A 24,462-nucleotide genomic window follows, 5' to 3' on the forward strand; every position below is an offset into this window, starting at 1 on the left:
GGGCAGTGCCCGCATGCTCATCCATATGCAAACATGCAGATTTCCCCCCTCCTCGAAGTGCCACCCTTTCCGAGGCCTGACTTCCAAACTTTGTGGGTTTTCCCTTTTTTAATGCGATTGTTCTCGTCCCTGCACAGCAGTTCCCACACAAAAGGCACAGCTAGTTCCATGTCGACCCTTTTTTTCCTACTAAACAGAGTCAAATACACAAAAATTCCAAATTGTGGCTCTAAGACAAACCACTAAACATCCCTCTCCCTCCCATCCATATTCTATTGCTGGAAAAAAAGAAGCCATCTCACTCAGACTGGAGTAATCCACTGGATTTAATAAGATTTTTTTTTTTTCTCCAAACCCTGAGAATGTCACCACAAATCCAAGTTCCATCCAGTATTTTTTGTGCCAAAGTCTCTCCTGGACGTTTATTTCAGAATGACCTTCACATTAAGCCAAAACAAGAGCATTTTAAAGCAATGCAGATATCATTTCTTCAAAAGGAAATATCAAGTCTGATGCTCTGGAATCGACCACAGCCAGAACAGGGAGCTGTGACAGATCCCACGACCAACACACGCTCGGCTTCCAACAAAATGTGCACTTTCAACACAATCAAAATAAAATAAAAAGCAGCAATAGAAACAGCTCCAGTACTTGGCATTTTCGGAGTGAATCCAGTGCTGGGATTGGAATATTCTGGAGACTCTGTTCACTACCAGGGATTTAATGGGTGGGCAGAGGCTCATGGGACTGACCTGAGGCATTCATGTGGGGGATGGCTCAGATCATTAATTGGGAAATAACACAAACAACAAGGAGCAGTGGGTGGGAACCTATTTAATTTTAATCCATTAATAGGAAATCGCTGCAGTTTGGGAAGAGAGCAGTGAGGGGAAGGATTTTCCCTGCTTTCACTGGTGAAAGCTGTTCCCAAAGCACCACACAGGGTTAGAGCAGCGTCACTTGTTTGGGACAGTGAGAACCACCCCAGTGCTGGGTATGAGTGGACTGCAGCCACCAGCCCTGCTTATCTCCAGGCTCCAAATGTCTCTCCCTCATACTTCCAGACATGTTTTCCACCCAGCTTCCCCACCACACTCACAGCTCACTCTGACAGAGCCTCTGTGCTTCTCTTCAGGCCCCTGTTTAATTAGAGGAGCCCTATTAATGCATTTCCTCTCACCTGCACAGCCCAGTCCCATCTCATGGGCTGTCCTTGCCCACATCCCCTTGCTCTGTACCTCCTGTGTCACCTACACTTCCTCACACACATCACCCTGGCACTTCGCCTGAAATCAGCAGCTGCTGCTGCCTGGGGTTAGTGCTGGGCCAAGGGCCAGGCAGCCAGTTCCCTTCCCAGAGCCCCCACAGCCCCAGAGGGGCTCACACGGGGGCTGTGTGGGCTCTGGGCACTCCAGAGGCTCTCCAGATTGCTCAGGGATAGTCGGGATCCACGCCTGGCCTGCCTGGTGAGCCAGAGGGAAAACACACCAAAACAACTCAGCACTACAGCTATTTTCAGCAAGTGCTCGTGCAGAGGGGACAGCAAGGACATGCTCCTGTCCCTTGGTGGGAGTTTAACGAGGAGCCTCTGTGAGGGTGTCCTGAAGGATGGGAATGGAGCAGGGATTTATCTGAGCCTCACTCCTCACTCTTCCCAGGTTGCCCAGAGAAGCTGTGGTTGCCCCTGGATCCCTGGAAGTGTCCAAGGCCAGGTTGGACGGGGCTTGGAGCAACCTGGGCTGGTGGAAGGTGTCCCTGCCCATGGCAGGGGGTGGGACTGGGTGGGCTTCAAGATCCCTTGCAACCCAAACCATCCTGTGATTCCATGACTCCCAGAGTCCTGGTCCTGACCCAGCTCTGACGAGGGACTGAGGGCTGAGGTAGCCTCGGAACACAACGGTTCTGCTTGAAACAGGCCCCCAAAATGCACTGAAAGACCTGAAAACCTGACAGCAAAAAGGGAGAGCAGCAAGGCCCCGAATCCATTATCAACAGCACAGAAAGCAGAGACATTTCTCAGCGTGTCTCCAGGACGATCGTGGCTCCATGTCAGAAAGATAGAGCCAAAGGCACCGTCCCGCACTCCCCTCCCGCTCATTGGAAATTCCAGTTTAATGCCAAAGCCACGGAATGCCACGGCGGGCTGGGCTCTCAAGCAGAAAGCTAAATTGTACATATTGCTCTGTCTGAACTGAATCCCTTGGACAGAACAGGGGGAAGAGGGGTCTGGGATAAGGCAGAATCATTGATATTTGGGAAGGGCCTTATGGAACTCCCCCAGACGGCTCCTGTGTGCCGGCTCCCGGGAGAGGGAGAGCAGAGCTGCCAGGACTCCACCTGACCAGATTAGTTTGGCAAGGACAGGGATCCTCCCCAAAAGGTTCCACTGCCCGTCCTTGTTGTTACACAACAAGCCTCACAAGTTTCTCCTCCCATCAATATCACAGAAACATGTGGAATTACTGAATCCAGTCATTCCTATTCAGGTTTTTTTCGGATGTTTTGCAGGACTTTGAAGTGTCTCTTCCCTCCTGTTCCACAAAGTGTGCAGGGAGGTCTGAGCCCTCTCCACCTCTGGCACTCCTGCTCTCGACACACAGTCACACACATTTTTTCCTGTAAGTCATTTTCTACAGGGGGAAAAAACCTGTGGGACATAGGAGTTTATGGGATGATACTTCCAGTTTGCCAGCAGCCCATCATTTTAGTAAAGGGCAGAGTCAGGAGCACCACGAACAGTTTCCCAAATATTTCCCCACCCAGGGGCTGCCCAGAGAGTGGAGGCTCCACTGTCTGCACGTTCAAGGCACTTTGGAAACGCAGCATAGAAAAGTTTTATAAAAAGTTTTACTCGGAAAACAAGGAAGAACAACGACATAACTGCTGACAACAATAATAAAATTAACAAAATGCTAATTAACGGCTACCCATGGCCTTGTCCTGGTCAATATAAAAAGTGTAACATCAGATCCAGTGTACAAATACAAAAAAAATTGTGCATAATAAATGTACTATAATACTGTACATACAGCATAAACCGTTCAATGAGAATGAATTAAATATACCTATTTGTCTCCTGACTTGGAAGACAAAAGAATAAAGTTCTATAGTCCCAGAGTCAGTGTATAAACCCTCTCCAGGGGCTGCATCACTAGCCAACGGTATCCCTGAAAATAAGCAGAGTCAAATATTCCCTTAATGGAAGCCATTATTGACGGGGCTGCTGGTTATTATGATAAACTAGGAGAGAAAACCACAGTACATCAACTCAGCCAACATTAAATCCAGACCGAGTTCTTCCCATCTCCTGACTTGCTACTGGCACTGCTTTTGTTTGAGCCTGCTTTGGACTTCTTCCCTCTGGAACTGCCGGGGTTGTTTTGGTTGTTGTAGGCCTGGATGGCGAGGTCCAGGCGGTCCTGAGCCACTTTGATTTCCCTCTGCAGGATCTCCAGGTCGGTGGGGATGTTGCCCTCGGTGCTGCCGTACTGCTGCTCCTGAGCTATGTTGGCTTTGTTCTGCTTGTAGGCCATCTTGGCATTGGACAGCTCCGTGCACGGCATCTGCTCCGGCTTCAGGGCGATGTTGTACCCGGGAGGAGCCGACGGGGTGTTCCAGGTGAACGGGTAGTTGAAGGTCCCAGAGTCTGCCAGCTCCTTCCTCTTGCTGTTGAGCGTGTCCCGGATGGTGCCCAACCCCAAGTGCAGCATCTCCCAGACATTCAGGAGCAGGCACATGCAGCTCACCCCGTACATTATCAGCAGGAAGATGGTCTTCTCGGTCGGCCTGGAGATGAAGCAGTCGACTCTGTGCGGGCAGGGCTTCCTGCTGCACACGAACACGGGGCTCACCTGGAAGCCGTACAGGAAGTACTGCCCCACCAGGAAGCCGACCTCGAACAGGGCCCTGGCCAGGAGCTGCAGCACGTAAATCCTCATGAGCCCGTCCTCCCGGATCTGCCGCCGGCCGTCGTGCTTGGCCTTGGCAGGGCTCTGCTTCTCCTTGCTCTCCCGGACACTCTCCACCTCCATCTCCGGGTACATCATCGGGTCTTCCTCGTGGTCGCCCTCAGCCTCCTCCAGGCCGCGGTGCTGTTTCCAGCGGATGGACAGGCTCCTCCTGCGGCCCCTCCTCCCGGCCTCGCCGTGCTCCACCATCCGGGCGATCTTGTGGATGGCGTAGCCCAGGTACAGCACCGAGGGAGTGGCCACCAGGATGATCTGGAAGACCCAGAACCTGACGTGCGAGAGGGGGGCGAAGGCGTCGTAGCAGACGTTCTCGCAGCCCGGCTGCTCCGTGTTGCACACGAACTTGCTCTGCTCGTCGTAGTAAATGGACTCTCCCCCCACGGCAATCAGGACAATCCGGAACACAATCAACACTGTCAGCCAGATCTTGCCAACAAAGGTCGAGTGGTTCTGGATCTCCTCTAACAGGCGGGTCAGAAAGCTCCAACTCATGGTGGTCAAGTGAGTTTATCTAAACAAACAAACAAACCCCCCAGATTTTTATCAATTTATCAGCTTGAGCCTAAGCAGTGCAAACACTCAACCAAGAGAGTCTGAAAACTCCACACTTTTACACCCAACACCCATCCACGTCTGTGACATCACCTGTTATCGGGATCCCGTTGCCAGAACTTGCTTGAAGATCCTACGTCTCCTCCGCAGGCCTTTGAGGAGTCTGCTGGGAGAAAAAGTAGCAGTTTAGTGACATTTCACAGAAAAACATGCTCCCAAAGCTACTCTCCAGCCAAAGAGAGAGACACACGTGCTCTGTAAGGCACCACCTTCAGAGGAAAGATTTTTTTTTTGAATACTTGATCTAAACCTACTGTCTCTCAGTGGGAAGCCATTGTCCTGTCCCTCCAGGTCCTTGTCCAAAGTCCCTCTCCAGCTCTCCTGGAGCCCCTTTAGGCCCTGGAAGGGGCTTTCAGGTCTCTTCAGGAGCCTTTTCTTCTCCAGGTGAACCCCCCCAGCTCTCCCAGCCTGGCTTCAGAGCAGGGGGGCTCCAGCCTTGTGAGGGTGGGGAGGCCCTGGCACAGGTTGCCCAGAGAAGTTGTGGCTGCCCCCATCCCTGGAAGTGTCCAAGGCCAGGTTGGACAGGGCTTGGAGTAACCTGGGACAGTGGAAGGTGTCCCTGCCCATGGCAGGGGGTGGCACTGGATGAGTTTTAAGGTCCTTTCCAATGCAATCCTATGATTCCACGACAAATTTGCAACCCTAACAATAAAAAAACCTATCCATGGAAACTCTCATCTGGCAACACTGCAAAAAAACCCCCCACCAACCTTCCAAGCCCACGTGGAGCTCCAAGGAGTGAAAATGGTAACACATGGAGCACTGGAAGAGCTGTTGGACACTGTTATAACACAGGGGATGAGACATCTTTCAGAGCTTTGAAATGTCAAATATCAGTTGATGTCAAGTATCAGTTTGTCAAACATTATCAACAGAAACTTTTACAACAGAACATTGGGTGAAAGATCCTAAACCCAGAACTGGACAAATCTCCAGCACTCTGATCTTAAAAGGGATTTATTCTTAACCTGGAGAAATTTCAGGAGACTGGAAGAAAACTAGGAACTATTCAACTTCTTTCACACAACCAGAGTTGTTCACAAGCAAAATAATGAAATGTGAGGGGATGCAATCAATGCAGAATTAAAGGATGTAATGTAATCCTCCTCTGGTGGAATTCAATGTGTTTAGCCAACAGCAGGGACATGGTGTGGATGGGCTGTGCAGGACATTTGATCTATCACTTCATGGCACTGAGAGAAAAAAATAGCACAGGAGAGTATTAAAAAAAGACCACATTAAGTGGATCAAAAGTAGCCAAGGTCTTGACAAATGATTCCCACATTAGATCCAAGATCAGTCCCATAATGCACAGCCCAGCCAGGCCTGGCAGGCAGGCTGGATCTCCCCAGGTTCGGCTGGGAAGTGGTTGCTGACAAAATGGGCACATGGACACAAGTTTGCAGGCTTAGAACTGGAGATGAGTTACCAGTGAAACAGGAAAACATGGATTGCTGCAGAGGCTGGAAGAGATCCACTGCTTAAACCACGCTCAGTGCAAAGCTGCAGCTCAGACCAGCACAGGGAGAGGGAGGCTGCCGTGGATGTCAGTTCACAGGGAAGGGAGGGTCCTCAAGGATAAGGGTCTCAATAAAAGCTGGTGATGCAGCGAAGGTTGAGGATGTGAGCCCTGGCTGTGTCACCTGCAGTCAGGAGCAGGGAGGGTGAGCTCACCTCCTTGTTAGCGAGACAGCCCTCGGCGCCCGCATCCTTCAGCAGTTCCTCAGACATCAGAGGGCGAACACGGGGGGCTCAGACCCAGCTGAGGGACGGGGAAGGTGCCTGAAAGGGAGGCATTTAGAGAGCTCAGTTTGTTTAGCTGGGAAAAATGGGAAGAAAATGGAAGGAATTACAGATGAATCTCAGTACCAACAGGCTCAGGATCATAATTGTCATCAAAATTATCAACTAAGACAAAAATCACTGGCCTTGACTCAGGTGGACAGGTCACCTGCACTTAACCCTGAAAAGGGCCATGTATAAATTACAAGTGTTTGATAGACAGCAGCTATTAGAGGTGCATGCAATCCTGCCAAGGTTTCCACCAGAGCTCTTCCTCCTACACAACACTGATGCCCTTGTGCCATAGAGAACTGGCAGAAATAACATGTTTTTAGCAGGAAAAAAAGAGGAGAGGTTCCAGTCCCAGTGCAGTCCCTCTCTGCACCCTTATTTCAGACATCCAAGGCCAGTTCTGCCTCTCTGAGTTCTGCATTAGTGGGACAAGAGACAGTGCTTCAGACACCCCCACGCTCAGCATTTCCCACGTGGATTTGGGGGCAAACGGGACAGGCACGTTCCTGCTGACATGCCATGATTTGTCAACTAAAAAAGGAGACAAAACCCAAAGGAGTTTAAGAAGGGGTTAATTTTCTCTCACTGAGAACATTAGGGCTCTGAAAATAAACTACTAAGTAAATTTTAAATTAATTAAATGCTGTTGCCAATGTAAATTTGGAATAACAGCAGGAACCAGTCTTTAAATCCTCAGATACTGTCACATTCAGTTAACAGCAGAGAAGTTTGAAATGAGTACTGGTTTCAGTAAAAGAGTCTTTACTTTTAGACAAGCTGCTACCTTATCATCAAGGAAACCCCTTTGTGTCACGTGCCAACTTTTCATGGTGTGTTTTCTACCTGCAGACACATTCCTGAGGCTGAGCTGTTCCTCAGCAGCTGTAAAGAGGGAGACACAGGGATCATCCCTCGGCCACCACCCAGCCACTGGAGGGCATGAGGCACCTGGGTCCTTTCGGGACTTGTCCAGGAGGATTCCCAGCCTGGATCCCACCAGTTATAACAATGCACAGAGTGCCAGAGCCTCTGTGTACAGACCCTGCCCACACAGACATGTGTGCTGGGGTTCCCTCCAGCCCTCAGCTGCAGTTGGCATTATCTGACCCTGGTTAATGGCCAGGACCTCTGTCAATTAGCAGGTCCTGGCTGTGGAGCTGCAAAGCTGCTGAAGAGCTGATTCTCTTCCCAATAAAGTGCCACTTAGTCTAAATTTAGTCCTAGTCCCGAGCAGAGCGGTGGCACGAACACGGGAGGACCCACCAGCAGGCAAAGAACTTCCTTGTCTTTAAGGAAACATTTTGGCCCAAGCAAAATGACCAGTCATTAAACTCTGCTATCCCAGGTTCAATCTATCCCAATTAAATGCCATGCAAAAACAAGACTCTACAAGCAGAGTTATGGCTTGGAAGTGGTGTTATCCTTCAGATTTGTGGGATCAGCCAAGGTTAGAGAAGCACATTCTGCCTTTGCACCATGTGCTGCAGCACCCAGACACATCACAGTAACCTTCACCCAACCTACACTCGTGTCTCCTGCCTCTGTGGTTCTGGCAATATTTAACTCAATAATTTTCCAACGTTTGAAAGAAAGGTTTATGGACACTGACACGCATCCCAGAAAGGCAAAATGTCAGCAATTTCAGCTAATTTAAGTCATGCCAGAAAGTGCATTTGAGGGAGATTTTCATTCCCTGTATTTGTCATAAATTCATTCCAGCACTTCCAGCAGAGGAGGTTCCTTGGAACGGGCAGGATCCACAAACACCAGACACTTATCTCTGACAGCAAACTGGCTCCTGAATTAAAGCTTTGCAGGTGCTGACATCCAGAGACAAAGAAGAAGAATTTGGACCAGGTACATGAGAAAAGAGAAATCAGCTTTCCCTGCAGAAAAGCTCTGGAGCTGTTCAACATGGCTGTTGTTCAGGTAGAGCCAGGGAACAGTCCCCCAGGTGTGTCCCGTCCCCTCCCCAGCCCAGGGTGGGCTTTGGGTATGAACTGAAACATTTCAGATGTTCCAGCCATGTCCCCATCCCGCTGGGATGGAGGCACCTGGAAGGCAGCACCACACACACCAGATGGGGGTTAAAACCAACCTCACTCCAGGCTGTCAAATCCCAAACGCCCTCAGAACCATCTCCCGATCTTGTCCCAGCACAGCCTGGGTCCTAGTCCAGTATAAACTGGATCCCTGATCCACTCCCAGGGCAGACTGGGTCCTAGCCCAGTATAAACTGGATCCCTGATCCACTCCCAGGGCAGACTGGACCTCAGCTCAGTACAGACTGGATCCCGTGGCCACGTGTCAGTAAAGACTGGCCCATGTCCCAGTACAAACTGGATGTCCTGGCCTCATCTCAGCACAGACCGGGCCCAGCCCAGTACACACTGGATGTCCTGGGCTCCATCCCAGTACAGACTGGCAGCTGCAGCCCAAAGCACCTGAGCAGGAGGGTGCAGGGAGTTGTGTTGGATTGGTTCAGCACTAGGCAGTGCTGTGAGGATCAGGGAGTTGGACTGGATCATCCTTATGGATCCCTTCCAGCCCAAGCTCTTCTGTGATGCTTCTCTGACACCAGGATTCACTTCCTGTCATTCCTTGTCATTCCATCAACAGTGGGGCTGGGCACAGCCTCAGTATGTCCATGGATGGCACCACAGTTCACCAGCACCTCCTCAGAAAGGTTTGTCTGCAGGAGGTTTTGTAGCCCTGAGGCAGTTGTTAAGGAGACTCAATATATTTAGAGAAGACTTTTCTCCCCCTTAGAATATGTCCTCACGGGTCATGCAAATGAAATTTGATTAATTTATTAGTGATTTATTTGTTTTGGTTTGGTTTTAAGCAGTTTAAAAAGACATGTGCTGAGCAAGAAAAAAAAGAAGAAGAAATGCATGGCAATTCTGTTGTTAATCAAAAGAGGTTTCATGCTGCATGAAAGTGAAATTGGGCCCACAGGCTAATTAAAATAGGATTTGAATTAGGATGAATGAATAATTAGCATTATTCATTCAAATCTCATTTACATTGAAAAGTAAGAAACTACATGATTTACAAGCACTTTTGAGGAAGCAGAGAAGTTCCCTTTTTTTTTTTTTTTAACCTGGAAAATGAGTAAGACTTTATTGCTCGAGAAAGGAGAGAGCTGGGGTCAGACCCAGCACCAGCAAGGGACCAGCACATCCCAAATCCTGGCGAGCACTGTGCTGATGCCACCTGCATTCCATGAGCAGCAATTCCAGTGTCCATCCTCCTAAGTGACACAAGGGCGAGGATGTGGGGGTATTCCCAGGAATACCTGGGCTAAGACAACTCACAGCCATCACCCTTCTATCCTTTGTGAAGGAAGTGGGCTCAATCACTACCAACTTCCCTCCTATTTTCAGCAACACAGAAGAAAAAGAATAAGAAAATTGCACTGAGTTTTATTTTTAATCTTACAGAGCACTTAGGAAGGAAAAAGGCTGGGACTTTTTGGAGAGCACACAGTGCTCTTTCAAACAAATCCTCTGTCAGCTGGCAGGGCTCACGTGGCAGCAGCAGAGAAGGGTTTGGAAAAAGCCACAATGTCAATGTCAATTTGGAAACCATTTCTGAACGGTGCCTTCCAATCCCAGGCAGGATAACAAGGCTCTGCTGATCCCCAGACCAACCCCCCGAGCCTGAAAAACCCCCCGCTGAATCCCGAGACCACAGATCCAACGCGGGATATAAATAGAACAGGAAAATATGGGTAAGAGGTAGGGATATAATAAGATTCTTGCGCTGTCAAAAAAATAAAGATGTCAAGAACGTATCTCTTTGAAAATCAACATATACCCACCCGAGCATTCAGCTCACAGATAAACTGGAATTTGCAGCTCAGACATGAACCTCCGGCCGCCTCGGCGTGCCCTCAGGTACTGCTAACATGGGAAGCCAAGTGACAATTTTAGCAACACTCCCCCGCAGTGACAAAATTCAAATGAAAATCACGACGTGTTTCGTGCTGGCCCAAACCAGCTCTTATTGCACCTACAGCAACCACAGTGCTCCGGGAAGCCTCGTGTCCAGGGCAGACCCCCCGGAACACGTGGATCCCAGCTTGGAAGAGCAGGGTCTGTGAGGACAGGGCGAGCTGTGAGCCTGACTCGAGGCTCCATGGAAAATGGAGGCTGGGCTGTACAGCCTCTGTCACCTCGTGAGATTCTGGAGACCAGTGGCGGGGTCTGTGTCAGCCTGAATCCCTTCACACACGCTCGCCAATCAGAGTCCCTTCGAACGACGGGAATGAGCTGCACCAGCTCAGAGCTGGGCACTTCTGCAAGGACTCGGGGCAGAGCTGTGTGACACCCAGCAAGCCCGAGGCTGCTCCTCACACCTCTGCTGCACACTCCAGGTATCAGGAGGCAGAGGGAGCCCCAGGTGCCGCCAGCACTGTGCTGATGTGAAATGTAATAAAGGAGAGAACCAAGCGGTCCCAGACGCCGTCTGACAGCCCGCAGGGAAACCCTCGCTCCCCGCGGCAGCCTCGCTCACACCAACGTGGCATCGTGCCAGACCTCGGGACCAGCACCGTGCCAGGATGGAGCTTGGAGCAGCAACATCCCCCCTCCTTCACAACCCGCTGGTGGATGAGGAATAACCCAGCAAGGGAAGGGCTGCTGGAGCTCAGAACCAACCCGGCGTCTCCAGAGCTCTCCCTCTCTCCTCTCACCTCCTCCACCCTCACACACCTCACAGCATTTCTCCAGCACAGTCCAGAGCTGAAGGGTCTGGAGTCTCCTCCACACTCCCTGTCTCCAAGCCTGGTAAATGTAAATATGAAGGAACAGAAATCCCATGTGATCCCTGCTCAAAATCAGCTCAGGAATGTGCAGCTTGTACCACAGATCATATCCCCCAGCCCCTAAGAGGGAGTGGCTCATTCATCCCTGTGGAGGAGCTGGGAATGCACAGGAAAACTCTTTCCCTGTGTCTTTCAGTTGGATGTTGAAAACAAGGAATTACAGGGTAGGTAAAGAACAATTTTTTTTTTTCCAAGATTTTGAATCTAAAGCTCAAGCCATACTAGAGAAACCATCTGACACTGCTGTTCTGTTTAACCAAACCCTGAGCTCTGGGACTGCCAGCCCAGGCTGTCTGCACACAACAGGCCAGGGCCTGCTATTTGTACCCTTAAAATCTAAAGATCTGGAGGACATCCTCGAGACAGAGTGTTCCTACCAGCTGAAATGACCATCAGGCCGGGTGAGTGTGGCCTCAGGTGCACACAACACTCCTCAGGTGCTCACAACTGTGAGCTGCCACAGAAGCCCAGAGTATTCTGAGTTGGAAGGGACCCACAAGGCTCATCGAGTCCAACTCTTAACCCTGCACAGGACCACGTCAGCTCCCTTTGTTCCACACCACGGGGATCCTGCAGGCTTTTCCACAAGCTGCTCATGCACAGACAGCACTCACCTCCCAGACACCAAGTTCTCCTCCCAAGGAACTGCTCCCAGACACCACCTGATGAGACACATGTGCTCCTCAGCTCAGGGCTACTAAAGCCTGGCTCAGCCACACGACCTGTTACCACTTGCTAAAATACTTCCAAGGTCAAACACAGCAAACACCCAACCAGCCCAGTGCTGAGACAGCTCCTTTGTAAGGGAAGAGCCACCCATTTACTTGAGTCAGTCACTTATATTCTGAAGATGCTCAACCCTTGTACCCATATGCGTCACCATCAGAAATGTGTAACATTCCCATAACCAGCAGTTTAAACTATTTTACAACCCAAAGTAGAGTCAACCAGAGCAGGTTGGCGGGTCCATGTCCAGTTTTAAATATCTTCGAGACTGGAGACCTCACAAGCTCTCTGGGCATCTAGATCCTATTGAATATCTCCAGAGGTGGAGACCCCACAAGCATTGAAAAGTAAGACTGGGCAGCCTGATCCTACTGCATCTGACCATACTCACAGTATAAAAAGTTTTTCTTATGTTTAAGCAGAATTTTCCCTGTTTCAATCTGTGCCCATCACCATTCCCTGGGTACCACAGAGACCAGTCTAGGACAAGAGCAAGGGCAGCAAAGCAATTTCTCCTGTAAGAATGAACATAACAGAGCGTGGCCAAGTTGCAGGGACTAGAACCACACAGGCAAAGTGAAACTGTGACCTGAGATCTTCCCCCTCCCAGTGCCCACCCCTGCCCAACGCGCCCTGCACAGCACTGGCACGATATAAAAGAATATATTATTAAAATATTAAAAATATCGTGCTGTTGCCTGCTGCACCTGTGCTCCCAGTGGTTACTCTTACAAATATGGGCGATGGAAGGATAAAGATGGAAAAAACACAGCAGGAAGGATGACAAAAGGCAGGTCCTGAGTGACCAACAGCAATCCAAGCGGGAGTGCGATGGAGCAGGGCCGGGGTTCCTGCACACACCAGGCACTGAATCCCAGGATTCAGCTCCTTTCAGGATGCACTCGCCAGCCTGGGAAGAGTGGTGGGAAATAGCAGGAGAGTGTCCTGCTGCAAACTCTGCCTGTGTGGGCAGGCCCAGCACACAGGGATACACCTGGGGACACACAGGGAACGGGAGCACCTCGGCCTACCCAAGACCCCAGAGCTATGGACAGACACCCACTCTGACCCTGAGCACTGCAGACACACAAGAACAACTGTATTTCAAGTGGAAAATCACAGAACACATAGGAAGTAGAAGGTCCAAATGGAAGAACAGAGAACACCCAGGTACCACTGCGTGTTGCACACCCCACAAAACATGCACTGCTGGGGAACTGCCTTTGGACAGGCTGGAGCACCCATGTGCTTACCTGGGTCCCTCCACCTCTCTGGCAGCGAGGTCTGGGAAAGGCCATCCTCACTCCCATACAGTTCCAGTCAGGCATCAGAGATGTCCCTGCCTTGATGTGATTAGCAACTCGAATAACCACAGCACCCTTTTAACTACACCCGAGTCCACTGCAGCCAACAGCTCCACAGCGTTTCCCCACCGGGCTCCTCCTCTTCGCTCAGAGGGATGAGTGTCAAAAGAAAATGACACACTGGAGGCAGCTGACCCGAATATCACTCTCCCGGCCATTTCGGGAAAGGAGAGAGAAGCCAAAAGAGAGCAGTTCTGTCGGCTCCTGTACGTCAAAGGCTCTCACTGAGCGGGAGGCAGCCGGGTGGGGATGAACACCTACTGCTCCCACCACCATCTTACAACAGCCAGGAGAACCACAGCAGTGTTTGCTTCAGAGATAAGCCTCACAAACTAGCACGAACAGCTTGAGAGTGAAAGGGATACCGCACACCACGGCGCAGCCTGGGCTGCCACGGCGTCCCCAGTCACCCACCCCGCACCACGGCAGCTGCTCCTCCCTGACCCACATTCAAAAAAAAGACTTCTATTCCCCAGCTCTGTCATCTGGTCTAGTAGGAGCCACCTCCTCAGCCTACAACTCCACCAAATCCATGGCACGTTTCCTACAACAGCAGCTCTGCAGAGAGGGAAGGATGTTCGGAGGCAGAGGAGGGCACTGCAAACCCTCACTGCCAACTGCTTTTCCAGCCATCCAGTACTTGGAACTGCTCCACTAAACCCTGTCAGGACTGTCCCTGAGATGAGACATGGAGGACCAGAGAGCTTTGCAGACCCCTGTGACTTCACCCAACTGTGCCTGTCTGGGTGGAGAGCACTAAGGTGAGGAGGACGGTGGCCAGCCGTGCCAGAAGGCATTTCCTCCCTGTTCGCCATCGGTGCGTCACAACAATCCATGAGGATGGGGCTGGGATGGACAGCCAAGGACAAGGGGTCCACAACAACAATGACAAACCAGCACTCACTCACTCTCCTGGTGCTTCAACTTCTCCCAAGTGCTACCAAACTGCACAATTAGTTGGAGAGTTGTGTTTGAATACACCAGTTTTACACACAGTTTATTTTGAGTGGAGGAGCAGAGTAAGTCAGAGCAGATTGCCACACTGGCATTAAAATGCTACTCCAGCTTGAGTTCAACAGGAGTCTTAACAGCTTTATTTTGCCAAAGATAAAATTCAGAATATAAATACGCACATAAATTCACTAAGTGACTTATCTGTTGAAAAAACCACTTATTTTGTATAATAAAATAAGAAACCTAAACCCGTCATTTTCTGAGAGACTTGACTACTTTAAGACCCCCCTGGGAAGAGACCCGAAGCACTGACTGAACTCCCTATGCTCCATCACCCCAGCTGGGGAACACACACACCAACTGGGGCTCTTGTCTCTGAGAATAGCTGCAAATAACTCCTATTTCATGAGAGGAAGCTGGGAGCTCTTTTCCCAGTGACAGGCACACTGCACCAAGCACACAGCCGGTCAGCTTTTTCCACCTCACTGCTTTCCATGGCCATGAATTTTATCAGACTTATTATCAACACAGATTATGACAATTAGCAGCAAATTTTAGGCAGTCAGCCTCCCAAAAGCACGGAAAGTGCTTAAGCCAGACAGGAGGCTTGATGGGAGAGCACCAACAGGACCAGGGTATGGTATGTACCATGTTTTGGTGCTGCTGGAGGTGGGAAAAGCCTATTGAGACACTGCAGGAACAACTGTGGGCACAGTGACAGTGCCAAGCTTCCCCTGGTTTCTTACTTCCAAGCCTCCAAGACTTTAGGAGGGTGGTTACATCTTGTTAGTCACCGAGTGGACTTCATGCTGGTTCTGTAGATGCTCCAAGCCTTGTCCTGTCAATGCTCCCTTTGTCCTGTCAATCCAGGCCCTTGTCCAAAGTCCCTCTCCAGCTCTCTTGGAGCCCCTTTAGGCACTGGAAGGGGCTCCAAGGTCTCCCCAGAGCCTTCTCTTCTCCAGGCCGAACACCCCCAGCCTCTCTCCACAGCAGACCTGTTCCAGCCCTCAGACCATTCCCCCTTCAGAATCAAGTTCATTCCTTAATGCTACTAAAAGAGATGAAAATGTCACCCAGGGAAAATGATGTGACTTCTTTACACTCCTACTCACAGAACCAGGAACAGCCCCAGGCTCCTCCCCAGCCCCTTCCTCTGGGACTCACTGGGAAACTGGTTTCCACTGCAGGGACTGGAGAGGAGGTTACAGAATAAGGAGCCAAAATGAGGAGTCACAGCTGGGAGGGCTGGGTGGATTCACCAGAGATGGACCCCCAGCCTGGCTACAGCCATTGGCACTGTCGTGTCACCTCTGCAAGACAAGGGCTGTGAAGAAAATCCTGGCAAAGTGCAGCTCCCCAAAGCCAACATTCCAATGGGACTAATGAGACAATCTCATACAGAGCAGAATCAGTGGGCAATGGATTGTCTGGGTAAGCACAGTGTTCAATGGGGCTTCTGCAAAGGCACTTCCAACCCCACAGAGGGCCCCAGACCACCGGGGTTTAACCTCTGCAAGTCCCTCTCACCAACGGCTTCTTGAAGGGACCCCAAAAGGCCACTGGAAAAGTGATCATCCCCTTCACAGAGAGAAGACACGGGAAGAGGAGTAAATGGCCATTTCCTGCACGGGAAGGAGGTCAGAGCAGGGATCACAGGAGAGGTTGGGATCTGTGCCAGACCAGGACATTGTCTGAGTGCACCCCACAGTGAGTGGGTGGGATGTGACCAAGGATCCTGCTGGCAATATTCAAGGTGAGGCAGATAAACAACCACAAGGAGCAGCACAGGGACCACACGAGTCTACGCAACCTAGTAATAAAATGGCAGATGGAATTCCACATGGATAAAGTGATGCATACATGGAATAAACAAAATAAATCTCGATTTCACACTAAAAATAAATGTGCCCTGAGATGGCCTCAGCGAGCAGGAGGTCTTGGGGCTGTCAGGCTGCTCTGTGAAAGCTCCAGCACAGCCAACAGCATTTCACCAGTGTGAGAGGACAAGCACCCCAACAGCACATGCTGCCACATGCCCTGAGTGCCCCCAGCTCAGCCAGGGCTCTGGTCACTCTCATCATCCCCCATCATGGGAACAGGAGCTTGGAGAAGATGTATGGACACAACAGTGTGGGAGGAACACTGGAAAAACAAGGCAGCTGAGCAGGGGAAAGAGGGTGGGGAGCTGTAAAACCTGGGGGAGCCTGCAGAAGGAAAACCCCTTCAAACCTGAAAACCAGAGACAGCGCCTCAGACATGGGTAAGTCTGCAGGCAAAAAGCAGCCAGCAGGGCTGAGGGGGTCCAGACATGCTTCTTCTGGGCTCTGCTGCAGCTTCCACATGGCCAGGTTGGGAACAGGACTCCAAAGTGGGCAAGGCTCTGTCTGATCTGTGTGGCTGTTCCCAAGGAGCCAGGAGTGTCCCTGCTGTTGGGGGAAGAGCCCCACAATGAACCAGCCAAAAGAGAGGCATCAAAGGGAACAGAACCGGTACCCCAGGTACTGCTCAGTTCCAGCCCTCTGGAATTGCACCTGTACTCATGGACAGTCTCAGGCACTTGGCACACTTGGAGGGCAGAGATGATTTATTTCTGTCCCTGTTCTCCAGCACAATCCTCCAGAGAATCGGATCTCACAGACACCCGGATCGATATGGTCTGGCCACAGATTGCAAAGAGAGCAAGAGCAGGCTGAGGAATACAAACCAAGCACGGAGGAGGAGGATTCCAGTCAGCTCTAGAAGGAGCAAAGACTTCACACGAACCAAGAAATACAGATAATTTCCATATGGCCCTATGGAAGATCACTGTGCTTCCTCCCAAACATTTCAATTTTATTTTGCTTTTTAGTGTCTCAGGAATCACACTTTCCACTATGAAAATTCTCCTATTCAAAATAGCTCAACTACATATCTGAGTGTCAGAGTAACTCTGAGTATCTGAGCAACTCCTGCGAGCGAATCTGCTGCAAGTAAAATTCATTTCTCAGCTACTTCAATGTTTACCATGAAAATCAGAAGATTTTTGGATTTTTAGGAGGAGGTGCTGAGTGCAGGGCAGCACACCTGAGAGATACATTAAGAACTTTAATTACTTTTAATTTTATGCCATTTAAAAATGTATTGACAGCAGGGCAGCCCCTTCCCTGCCTACAGACTCATCTCTAACCTCAGGATCAGGCAGTGTTAGCTGTCAGCCGCATCCCTGAATCCACACCAGCGCCAGGCTTCCAGGAGTTAACAAGGAGTCAAAACTCCCCCTCAAGGGAACATGGGAACACACAAGACATGCAATCGCCCTTCCAGGCTCTTGACTATTTTAAGCACAAGAGATACAGAACTTCCGAGGCAATAGCTTGTTCTGTACAAGTCTGGCAGGGCTGCACCGCTCACGCGTGTCCAGCACTGGGATGTCACCACGAGCAGGAATTGGCATCCCCTGATGCCACCAGCATCATCTCTCATCCTTTAAGAGCCGTATTCCCAATATACATCACAGCCAGACCCAGGTTTAAACCCAGAAATCATCAGGTTTAGACCCAGAAGTCATTTTTCCACATTCCTTTGACACAAAAACAAAGTGGGAAGAAGTGTCCCCAACACGCTGCATTTTTTGGGATGACTTTGGGGATGTTCAGGAGAGGGGTAGCGCTGTGCACAGCTACCCACGGGGCAAAAAACACACCCCGGGGCAAAAAACACACCTCTGGACAGCAGACTAACGGATGAGAAGGGATTCAATGGAAAACAATCCAATGCAGTTGTCAGCCTCCTCCAGCACCACCAACTGCGCCATCCGGACGGGAAAGGACGGGAGGCACAATCTGCTGGTCATCCATATGGATGTCTTCCCTTTCTCCTTCAACAGGATCTCAAACGAGGTCAAGCACGCACACTCAGACTTGTTTCCTGACAAATTTATAACTAAAAAGGTGGAACTAATAACTGCAAGAGCCCTGAGCTGGTACCATGGACTTATTTAGGCAAAAGAGCTGGCTGACTCCAGCGATTCCCATCTAAGCAAGGTAATGGGGAGAAATCCCTCACTCCCTGCAAAAATGTAAATCCCAGCTCAGTGAGGCACTTAAGCACATGCCTAATGCAAAGCTGGAAATAAATCCTGCTAATAACCGGGCTGCTCACTTATTCACAGCCAGGCACGGCTTAAGTACCTGGAGGAGCTGGAAATACCCCCGAGCCCCCGGAAAAGAGCCGAAACCAGACTGGTCTGGGAATTAATCACAGCAGCATGAGCAGAACTGTTAATATGAACTGGAGGAGGACTGTCTGTGTGTGTGTGTGTGTGTGTGTGTGTGTGTGTGTGTGTGTGTGTGTGCTGAAGCATCTGTTCAAGTTTAGGCATATAAAACATTTTTCAGCCCAATGACTCCAGAGGGAAATGCCTCATACATCAGCTCATCTGACTCAATTTTTCCATCACATTTCCCTTAATACAGTTTTGTCCATAAATACACTATTTGTTTCTTCCAAATATAGATCTTTATTTATAGCCAGAAAATCCTGTAACTTGTGTTATTGCTTAAAGCCCTGGGTTCTGCTTTGAGACGGAATCAGGTTCTCCTTTGAAATGGAATCACTAAGGAATTATTTTCCAGTACTGAGGTATGAAACCAAGTTCTCTACATTTGCAGAAGGAAAAGGGTTTTCTTTTTGCTCCAATATTTACCGCTCTCACTATTTCCTTCACCAGAAATCACCAGAAATCACCATCTAACTGCTCAGCCACACGTTGCATATGGCATTTATCCAACACCACATCCAGGAACTTTCACCTTAAATCCTCATTAAAAAAAACCCCCCCACAAGCTTTTAAGAATCCCAACCAGATCTTCCAGCCAGTCCCAAATTTGAGGAGAACTGTGTGTCACTACCCGAGCAGTGATAATTCATATTTATGGTATGAGGTCAGAAAAGGAAATGTAACATTGCCCTTTCCCCTCCAAGGAACATTTGGAAGACAAATTCCTTTTTGTGGCTTTTAACTGAAAGCGAACGACCTCCCAAAACCAGGACCAAGAACGGGCAGTGAACGGGTAATTTGGTGATTCTGACATTTTAAAAGTATGGGGTTTTTCACAAGTGAAATGTGATTTAATACAACTTGACCATTATTAACCACAACTTCAGTAAAATAAAAAGAAACGCACAGCACATTATTCCATAGCACAAGCACAGGACAGTAGAATTGCACTCCTGCAGCTTGTGGGAAGTGCAGGGATCAGCTGGAAGGACTGATAATGCCACAGGGTTCTGCAATAAAACCTTCATTCCCTCCCAAACAGGGCACACAACCACCCGTGGGGGCCAGATTTTGGGGGCTCATCCACAATTCAGCGAGTCTCCCTACCTGGTGGGCAGGAATGTGCTTCCGTGCACAGCGCAGTGCTAAAGTAAAGCAACCATAAAATGTAGGGAGTATTAACAGAACTTTTTCCACAGCAATAATTTATTTCCTATTAAGTAGATTAAAAATAAACGGATCTGGAGCACAAGTCAACTCTGTGGAGTGGCAGCACAAAAGACAAAGGTTGGAAGCAGGCTGGGAGGAAAGGATCACCTTCCCCCTAATGAGGCAGCACAACAACAAAGGGCTCCATTATCCACGAGGATTTCGGGTCCATTATCCAGGACAAGGGTTTCACTCCAACTGTTTAATGATTGTCACCCTTGTCCAGTTTGTGCTGCTGATCAGGGAATCCTGTCCCAGCAGGAAGGGTGAGGATGCACGAGGTACCTCGTACCAGGCGACAACGCGCCTTGTGATTCCCACATTTGAAAAACATGGTGAAAAGTCATAAAATCCCCCCTTTTTCTTGGCTCCATGTTGATGGGGAGGCTACAGCCTCAGAGAATCACAGAGTATCCCGAGCTGGAAGGGATCAACAAGGATCACCCAAGTCCAGTTCCTGATCCCACCCCTGTTTTCCTCAGGCACACAGCCCCTCGCAGGTACCAATGGCCACAAATCAGCAGAACTCACCCCGGTGAGCAGGGTCTGCCCCGCTCCTGGCTCCCACTCTGTGCTGTTCCAGCAGCATTCCAGGGAAAGCTCACCATGCTCTAACAAGTCCTTGCTGCCAGCATCACAGCTGGGACAAACTGAGGCATCAGCAGCACTGCCAGTGTCTGCTGGCTCCACTTTCCCTGGCTCCAGCTCCCTGGAGAAGCACCAAGGCACAGGGGTCTCAGCGACCCAATCCACCACACACCCGAGGAAGGGGCTTCCAGGATTATCCAACCCCTGACAGTGTGTTTTTAGGCTGCTTTGTCGGTCTTAAGAGCCAGATCACACCTAGGTACAACCTCGGGCACCGGATCTCATGCTGTCCTTGGCAAAAGTGACAGATTAGGAAAGTTTGGGGTTTTTTATGGACTCACAGAAGTTGATGGCACTCAGCAAATTACTAAGTCAACAAATCTGTGCGTTACAATTAATCACAAACTCCCCATCAGTGATTAGATCTCTCAGCTTATAAGAATTTTCCTCTTGTAAACTTTAAAACCATCCAAACCCAGAAAAGACCTTTTAAGATAAAGCTGCACCTAAGCAACACAATTCTCACACCAACTACCTTTAGAACCACTGGATTCTTTAGAACAATTGTGTCTACAATTAAAACTCCTCAGGCTGTACCAAAATCTTTGCTAAATTCCTAAAGTTGGTGTAAACTCGCCCAGTAAGGTTTTCTTTTAACCTTCCCTTTGCTGAGGACCCGCTGGGACTCCTCACTGCCCAAACATTCCCAATCCTCTTGGGGCTCTTCTCTGAATCCTTCAAAGAGAGTTGTGCTCTGAATCGACCCAAATTTTCCAGTTATTTACTGGTTTTTGCATCACTTGCACATTATCTGTGATGTTTGCTTTGAAGTGACAGGCAAAAACAGTCCCTAATGACGGGCTAAGGATGACACTCATCCAGAAAACAGGTATTTCATGATAATTCTTCCTGCATTCAGACCTGTGAGTTGCTTTAAAAAAAAAACCAAAAATTTTAATATTGTTGCATTGAGAAAACACTTAGTTTTGCAAACGGAAATGTTTTCCATTAGCAATAACTCAACGGTCCCCTGCATCAGTGGTAAGACAAACTTGCAACTCCAGTCTAAAAGCACTGAAGGCAGTCAGACCCTTTGGTAAGGGAACAGCCTCGTGAGGAAGATGTTTTTAATAACTTTTCACCACTTAAACTGATAAACTTGACAAAGCTCGTTTTAAAAGTATAAGAGGCGCTGGGTGACGAACCCAAGGAGTGGCTGGTTGTGTTTTCCACAGAAAAAGAACAGAGACCCTCTGGTAAAATAAGTTTCCTGTGATGTGAAACACAGCCCTTCAAAGGGATGTGTCCCAGTGCTCCTGGTTCTGTTCTGCCCCATTTCAATTTGGAAACATCAGTCAAGTTACTGTTTTTTGAGAAACACACTGCAAAGGGCCAGTTTGCATAGAAGGAGCCCCAGCAAGGCTGGCAGGGCAGACCCTCACACCCAGCACATCCCCCGAGCCCCCCAGCCCCTCAGCCCTTACCTCGCCGCCTCCTCGCTCACAGACATGGTCAGAGCCCCGGCTGCACCCGGGAGAGCCCCGCACTCCCAGTACTCCAGCTCGGCTCCAGCGAGGACCAGCCTCTCGTTCCCAGCTCTCGTCACTGCCCACAGGAGCAGGACGGGCCGAGCGAGTCGCGCATTCGCCAGACACCGAAATGTGTGACAGCTCAGCCCACCCCCGCCGCGCCGCGCAGCCACAGAGCTGCAAACACCGTCCTCCCCTCTCCAGAGAAACGCTGGAGCCAACGCCAGCACTGCTGGAAACCCCGGAGTTAATGCCAGCACTGCTGGAAACCCAGGAGTTAATGCCAGCGCTGCTGCAAATCCACGACTTTCACTTGGAGCCCAACGGCACAAAAAAGCTCCAATTCCCTTCTAAAAATCCTTACCTATCCTGCTTCGCAGGACCGAGCTGAACTGTTCCCCCAGGAAAGCACAGGCACAACTTTGGAACATACTTGGAAAGAACCAAAAATACAAAAGAAAGGCACTTTGCATTTTCCTAAGCACAAATCTTGACAGAAAACAACAAGTTTCCCTCTTAAATGACCTGAAGAATGGAGGGTTTGGTAACTGCACTGACCCGAAGAACGGAGGGTTTGGTAACTGCACTGACAGCTGGCTCATTGAACATCCCAGTGACAGGGATTTCTAACAGGAAGGGACGGTTTGGGGGTTTTTTAGCCAATTATCCTTGACTTTCAGCAGGCAGAAGACATGGAAATAACAACAATAATCAACGGTCTGTCAGATGGAAGGGTTTTCTTCTTCCTCTCATCTCCAAATACCAACCGAACACCCAATGAAAAAGCTGAACCCAGTGGTACCAACTGTTGCTCCAGAATCCATACAGTACATCCATGCCCTAATTAATCCCCATGAACTGTCTCCTATTTGTAATTAATTTGACGGTGGAACAAAACCAGCACTTCCCTGTGAAGCAAGGTCACACTGACCAGAAAGCGTCAGGACTAATTCCTACCAACAGAAAAGAGAATTGGCTAAAAAAAGCCCGTAAAAATAGCTGTACAAATGTCACTCTTGTGAAATTTTACTGTGCAGGGTGAAAGTTAGGCCCAACGGAGGCCAAAGTTTCCATTATCCCATACAGGGGTGCATTTTTCTCCTTGTGCTCTGTATTAGGGTCAAGCACAGCGAACCACAGAATGTCCTGAGATGGAAGGGACCCACAGGGATCATCAAGTTCAGCTCCTGGCCTTGCACAGGACATCCCAACCATCCCACCTTGTGCCTGAGAGCGCTGCACAAACACTCCTTGAACCAGAGTAGTATTCCCAGAGCGATGCCAACCCGCAGGGCTGCAGCCTGTCAGCTCCGGGCAGGGCTGGCTCAGGCTGCCACAGCAGCGTCGAGAAGGTTTATCTGGGCAAGGAGAGCAGGAGCTGCTGCTGCTTCCAGGGCTTGTGCTGGAGCTGCAGCTCAATCCACCGCCGCGGGCCACACCGGGGACCCCTGAGCCGAGAGGGGAGGAGGGGACGGGGGTGCCCCGGGAGGTGACTCGGGAGGAGGGGACGGGGGTGCCCCGGGAGGTGACTCGGGAGGAGGGGACGGGGGTGACCCGGGAGGTGACTCGGGAGGAGGGGACGGGGGTGACCCGGGAGGTGACTCGGGAGGAGGGGATGGAGGTGACCCGGGAGGTGACTCGGAAGGAGGGGACGGGGGTGACCTGGGAGGTGACACGGGAGGAGGGGATGGAGGTGCCCCGGGAGGTGACACGGGAGGAGGGGATGGAGGTGCCCCGGGAGGTGCCCCAGGTGCGTTCGCTCCTGTTCCCGCGCTCGCTCCTCACCGAGGGGGCTCGGCCACGTGCGGCGGGGCCGGCACCGGCCGCTGCTCCCGGGAAAGCCCCGGCGGACTCAGGGATCGCCTCAGGGATCACTTCGCTGGGCATGAACAGCGCGGAGAGGCCCGTCCGGAGTGCGGGGGGACGCGGGGACAGGCGGGCGGCGCCGGCCCCTCACGGCGGCGGAGCGCGCCCGGCCCTTCCCGGCGCCTCCGGATCGCCCCGGAGCTGCCGGCTCTGCGCCCTCCGCCCCCCGCCTCCCTCAGCCCCACAGCCCCGTCCCCTCAGGTTCCCGCCGCCCCCTTCAGCCTCCCGCCGCTCGCTCCCCTGCGCCGCCCCCGGGGTCCCGCCCGCCCCCGGCTCCCGCGGGTCGGTCCCCTCACGGTCCCAGCTCGGAGCCCTCGGGGCCCCGCGGGTCCTGCCGCATTCCCGGTTTATCCCGGTTTCCCCCTCGCCCCCCACTCACGGTCCGGCCCTGGCCGTGCCGGGGCCCCTCGGCCGCCGAGCCCGGGCGGGGGGCGCGGGGCGCATGCGCGGAACCCCCTCAGCCCGCGCGGGCCGGGGCGGGGGGACAGCGGGAGAGACGGACTGAGGGACAGGGACTGAGGGACTGAGGGACTGAGGGACTGAGGGACTGAGGGACTGAGGGACAGGGACTGAGGGACAGGGGGACAGGGGGAGAGACGGACTGAGAGACAGGGACTGAGGGACAGGGACTGAGGGACTGAGGGACAGGGACTGAGGGACAGGGGGAGAGACGGACTGAGAGACAGGGACTGAGGGACAGGGACTGAGGGACAGGGACTGAGGGACAGCGGGAGAGACGGACTGAGGGACAGGGACTGAGGGACAG

General features: G+C 51.0%; 1 protein-coding gene across 9 annotated transcripts; it reads right to left on the reverse strand.

Annotated features, from left to right (window-relative positions):
- Positions 1 to 324: 324 nt before the first annotated feature.
- GJC1 (gap junction protein gamma 1) lies at positions 325 to 24,127 on the reverse strand. Of its 9 annotated transcripts, XM_032711173.1 has the most exons (5): positions 23,616 to 23,773; positions 12,320 to 12,443; positions 6,255 to 6,362; positions 4,614 to 4,683; positions 325 to 4,479 (listed from the first exon to the last, which is right to left on the reverse strand). In XM_032711173.1, the coding sequence occupies exon 5, from the start codon at positions 4,458 to 4,460 to the stop codon at positions 3,279 to 3,281; it is 1,182 nt and encodes a 393-aa protein (XP_032567064.1). In that variant the 5' UTR covers positions 4,461 to 4,479; positions 4,614 to 4,683; positions 6,255 to 6,362; positions 12,320 to 12,443; positions 23,616 to 23,773; the 3' UTR covers positions 325 to 3,278. The 9 variants fall into 9 exon arrangements, with proteins under 9 accessions (XP_032567064.1, XP_032567058.1, XP_032567067.1 ...); XM_032711167.1 differs by lacking the exons at positions 12,320 to 12,443; positions 23,616 to 23,773 and adding an exon at positions 24,076 to 24,127; XM_032711176.1 differs by lacking the exons at positions 12,320 to 12,443; positions 23,616 to 23,773 and adding an exon at positions 24,076 to 24,127 and having other exon boundaries at positions 4,614 to 4,686.
- Between the last annotated feature and the right edge of the window lie 335 nt (positions 24,128 to 24,462).

Source organism: Chiroxiphia lanceolata, chromosome 26 (genome assembly GCF_009829145.1).
Source record: "Chiroxiphia lanceolata isolate bChiLan1 chromosome 26, bChiLan1.pri, whole genome shotgun sequence".
In the NCBI taxonomy this organism is placed as follows: domain Eukaryota; kingdom Metazoa; phylum Chordata; class Aves; order Passeriformes; family Pipridae; genus Chiroxiphia; species Chiroxiphia lanceolata.

Bases quoted from the DNA above. Each gene is read 5' to 3' on its own strand.
- GJC1 (XM_032711167.1), bottom strand. From the start codon at position 4,460: ATGAGTTGGAGCTTTCTGACCCGCCTGTTAGAGGAGATCCAGAACCAC.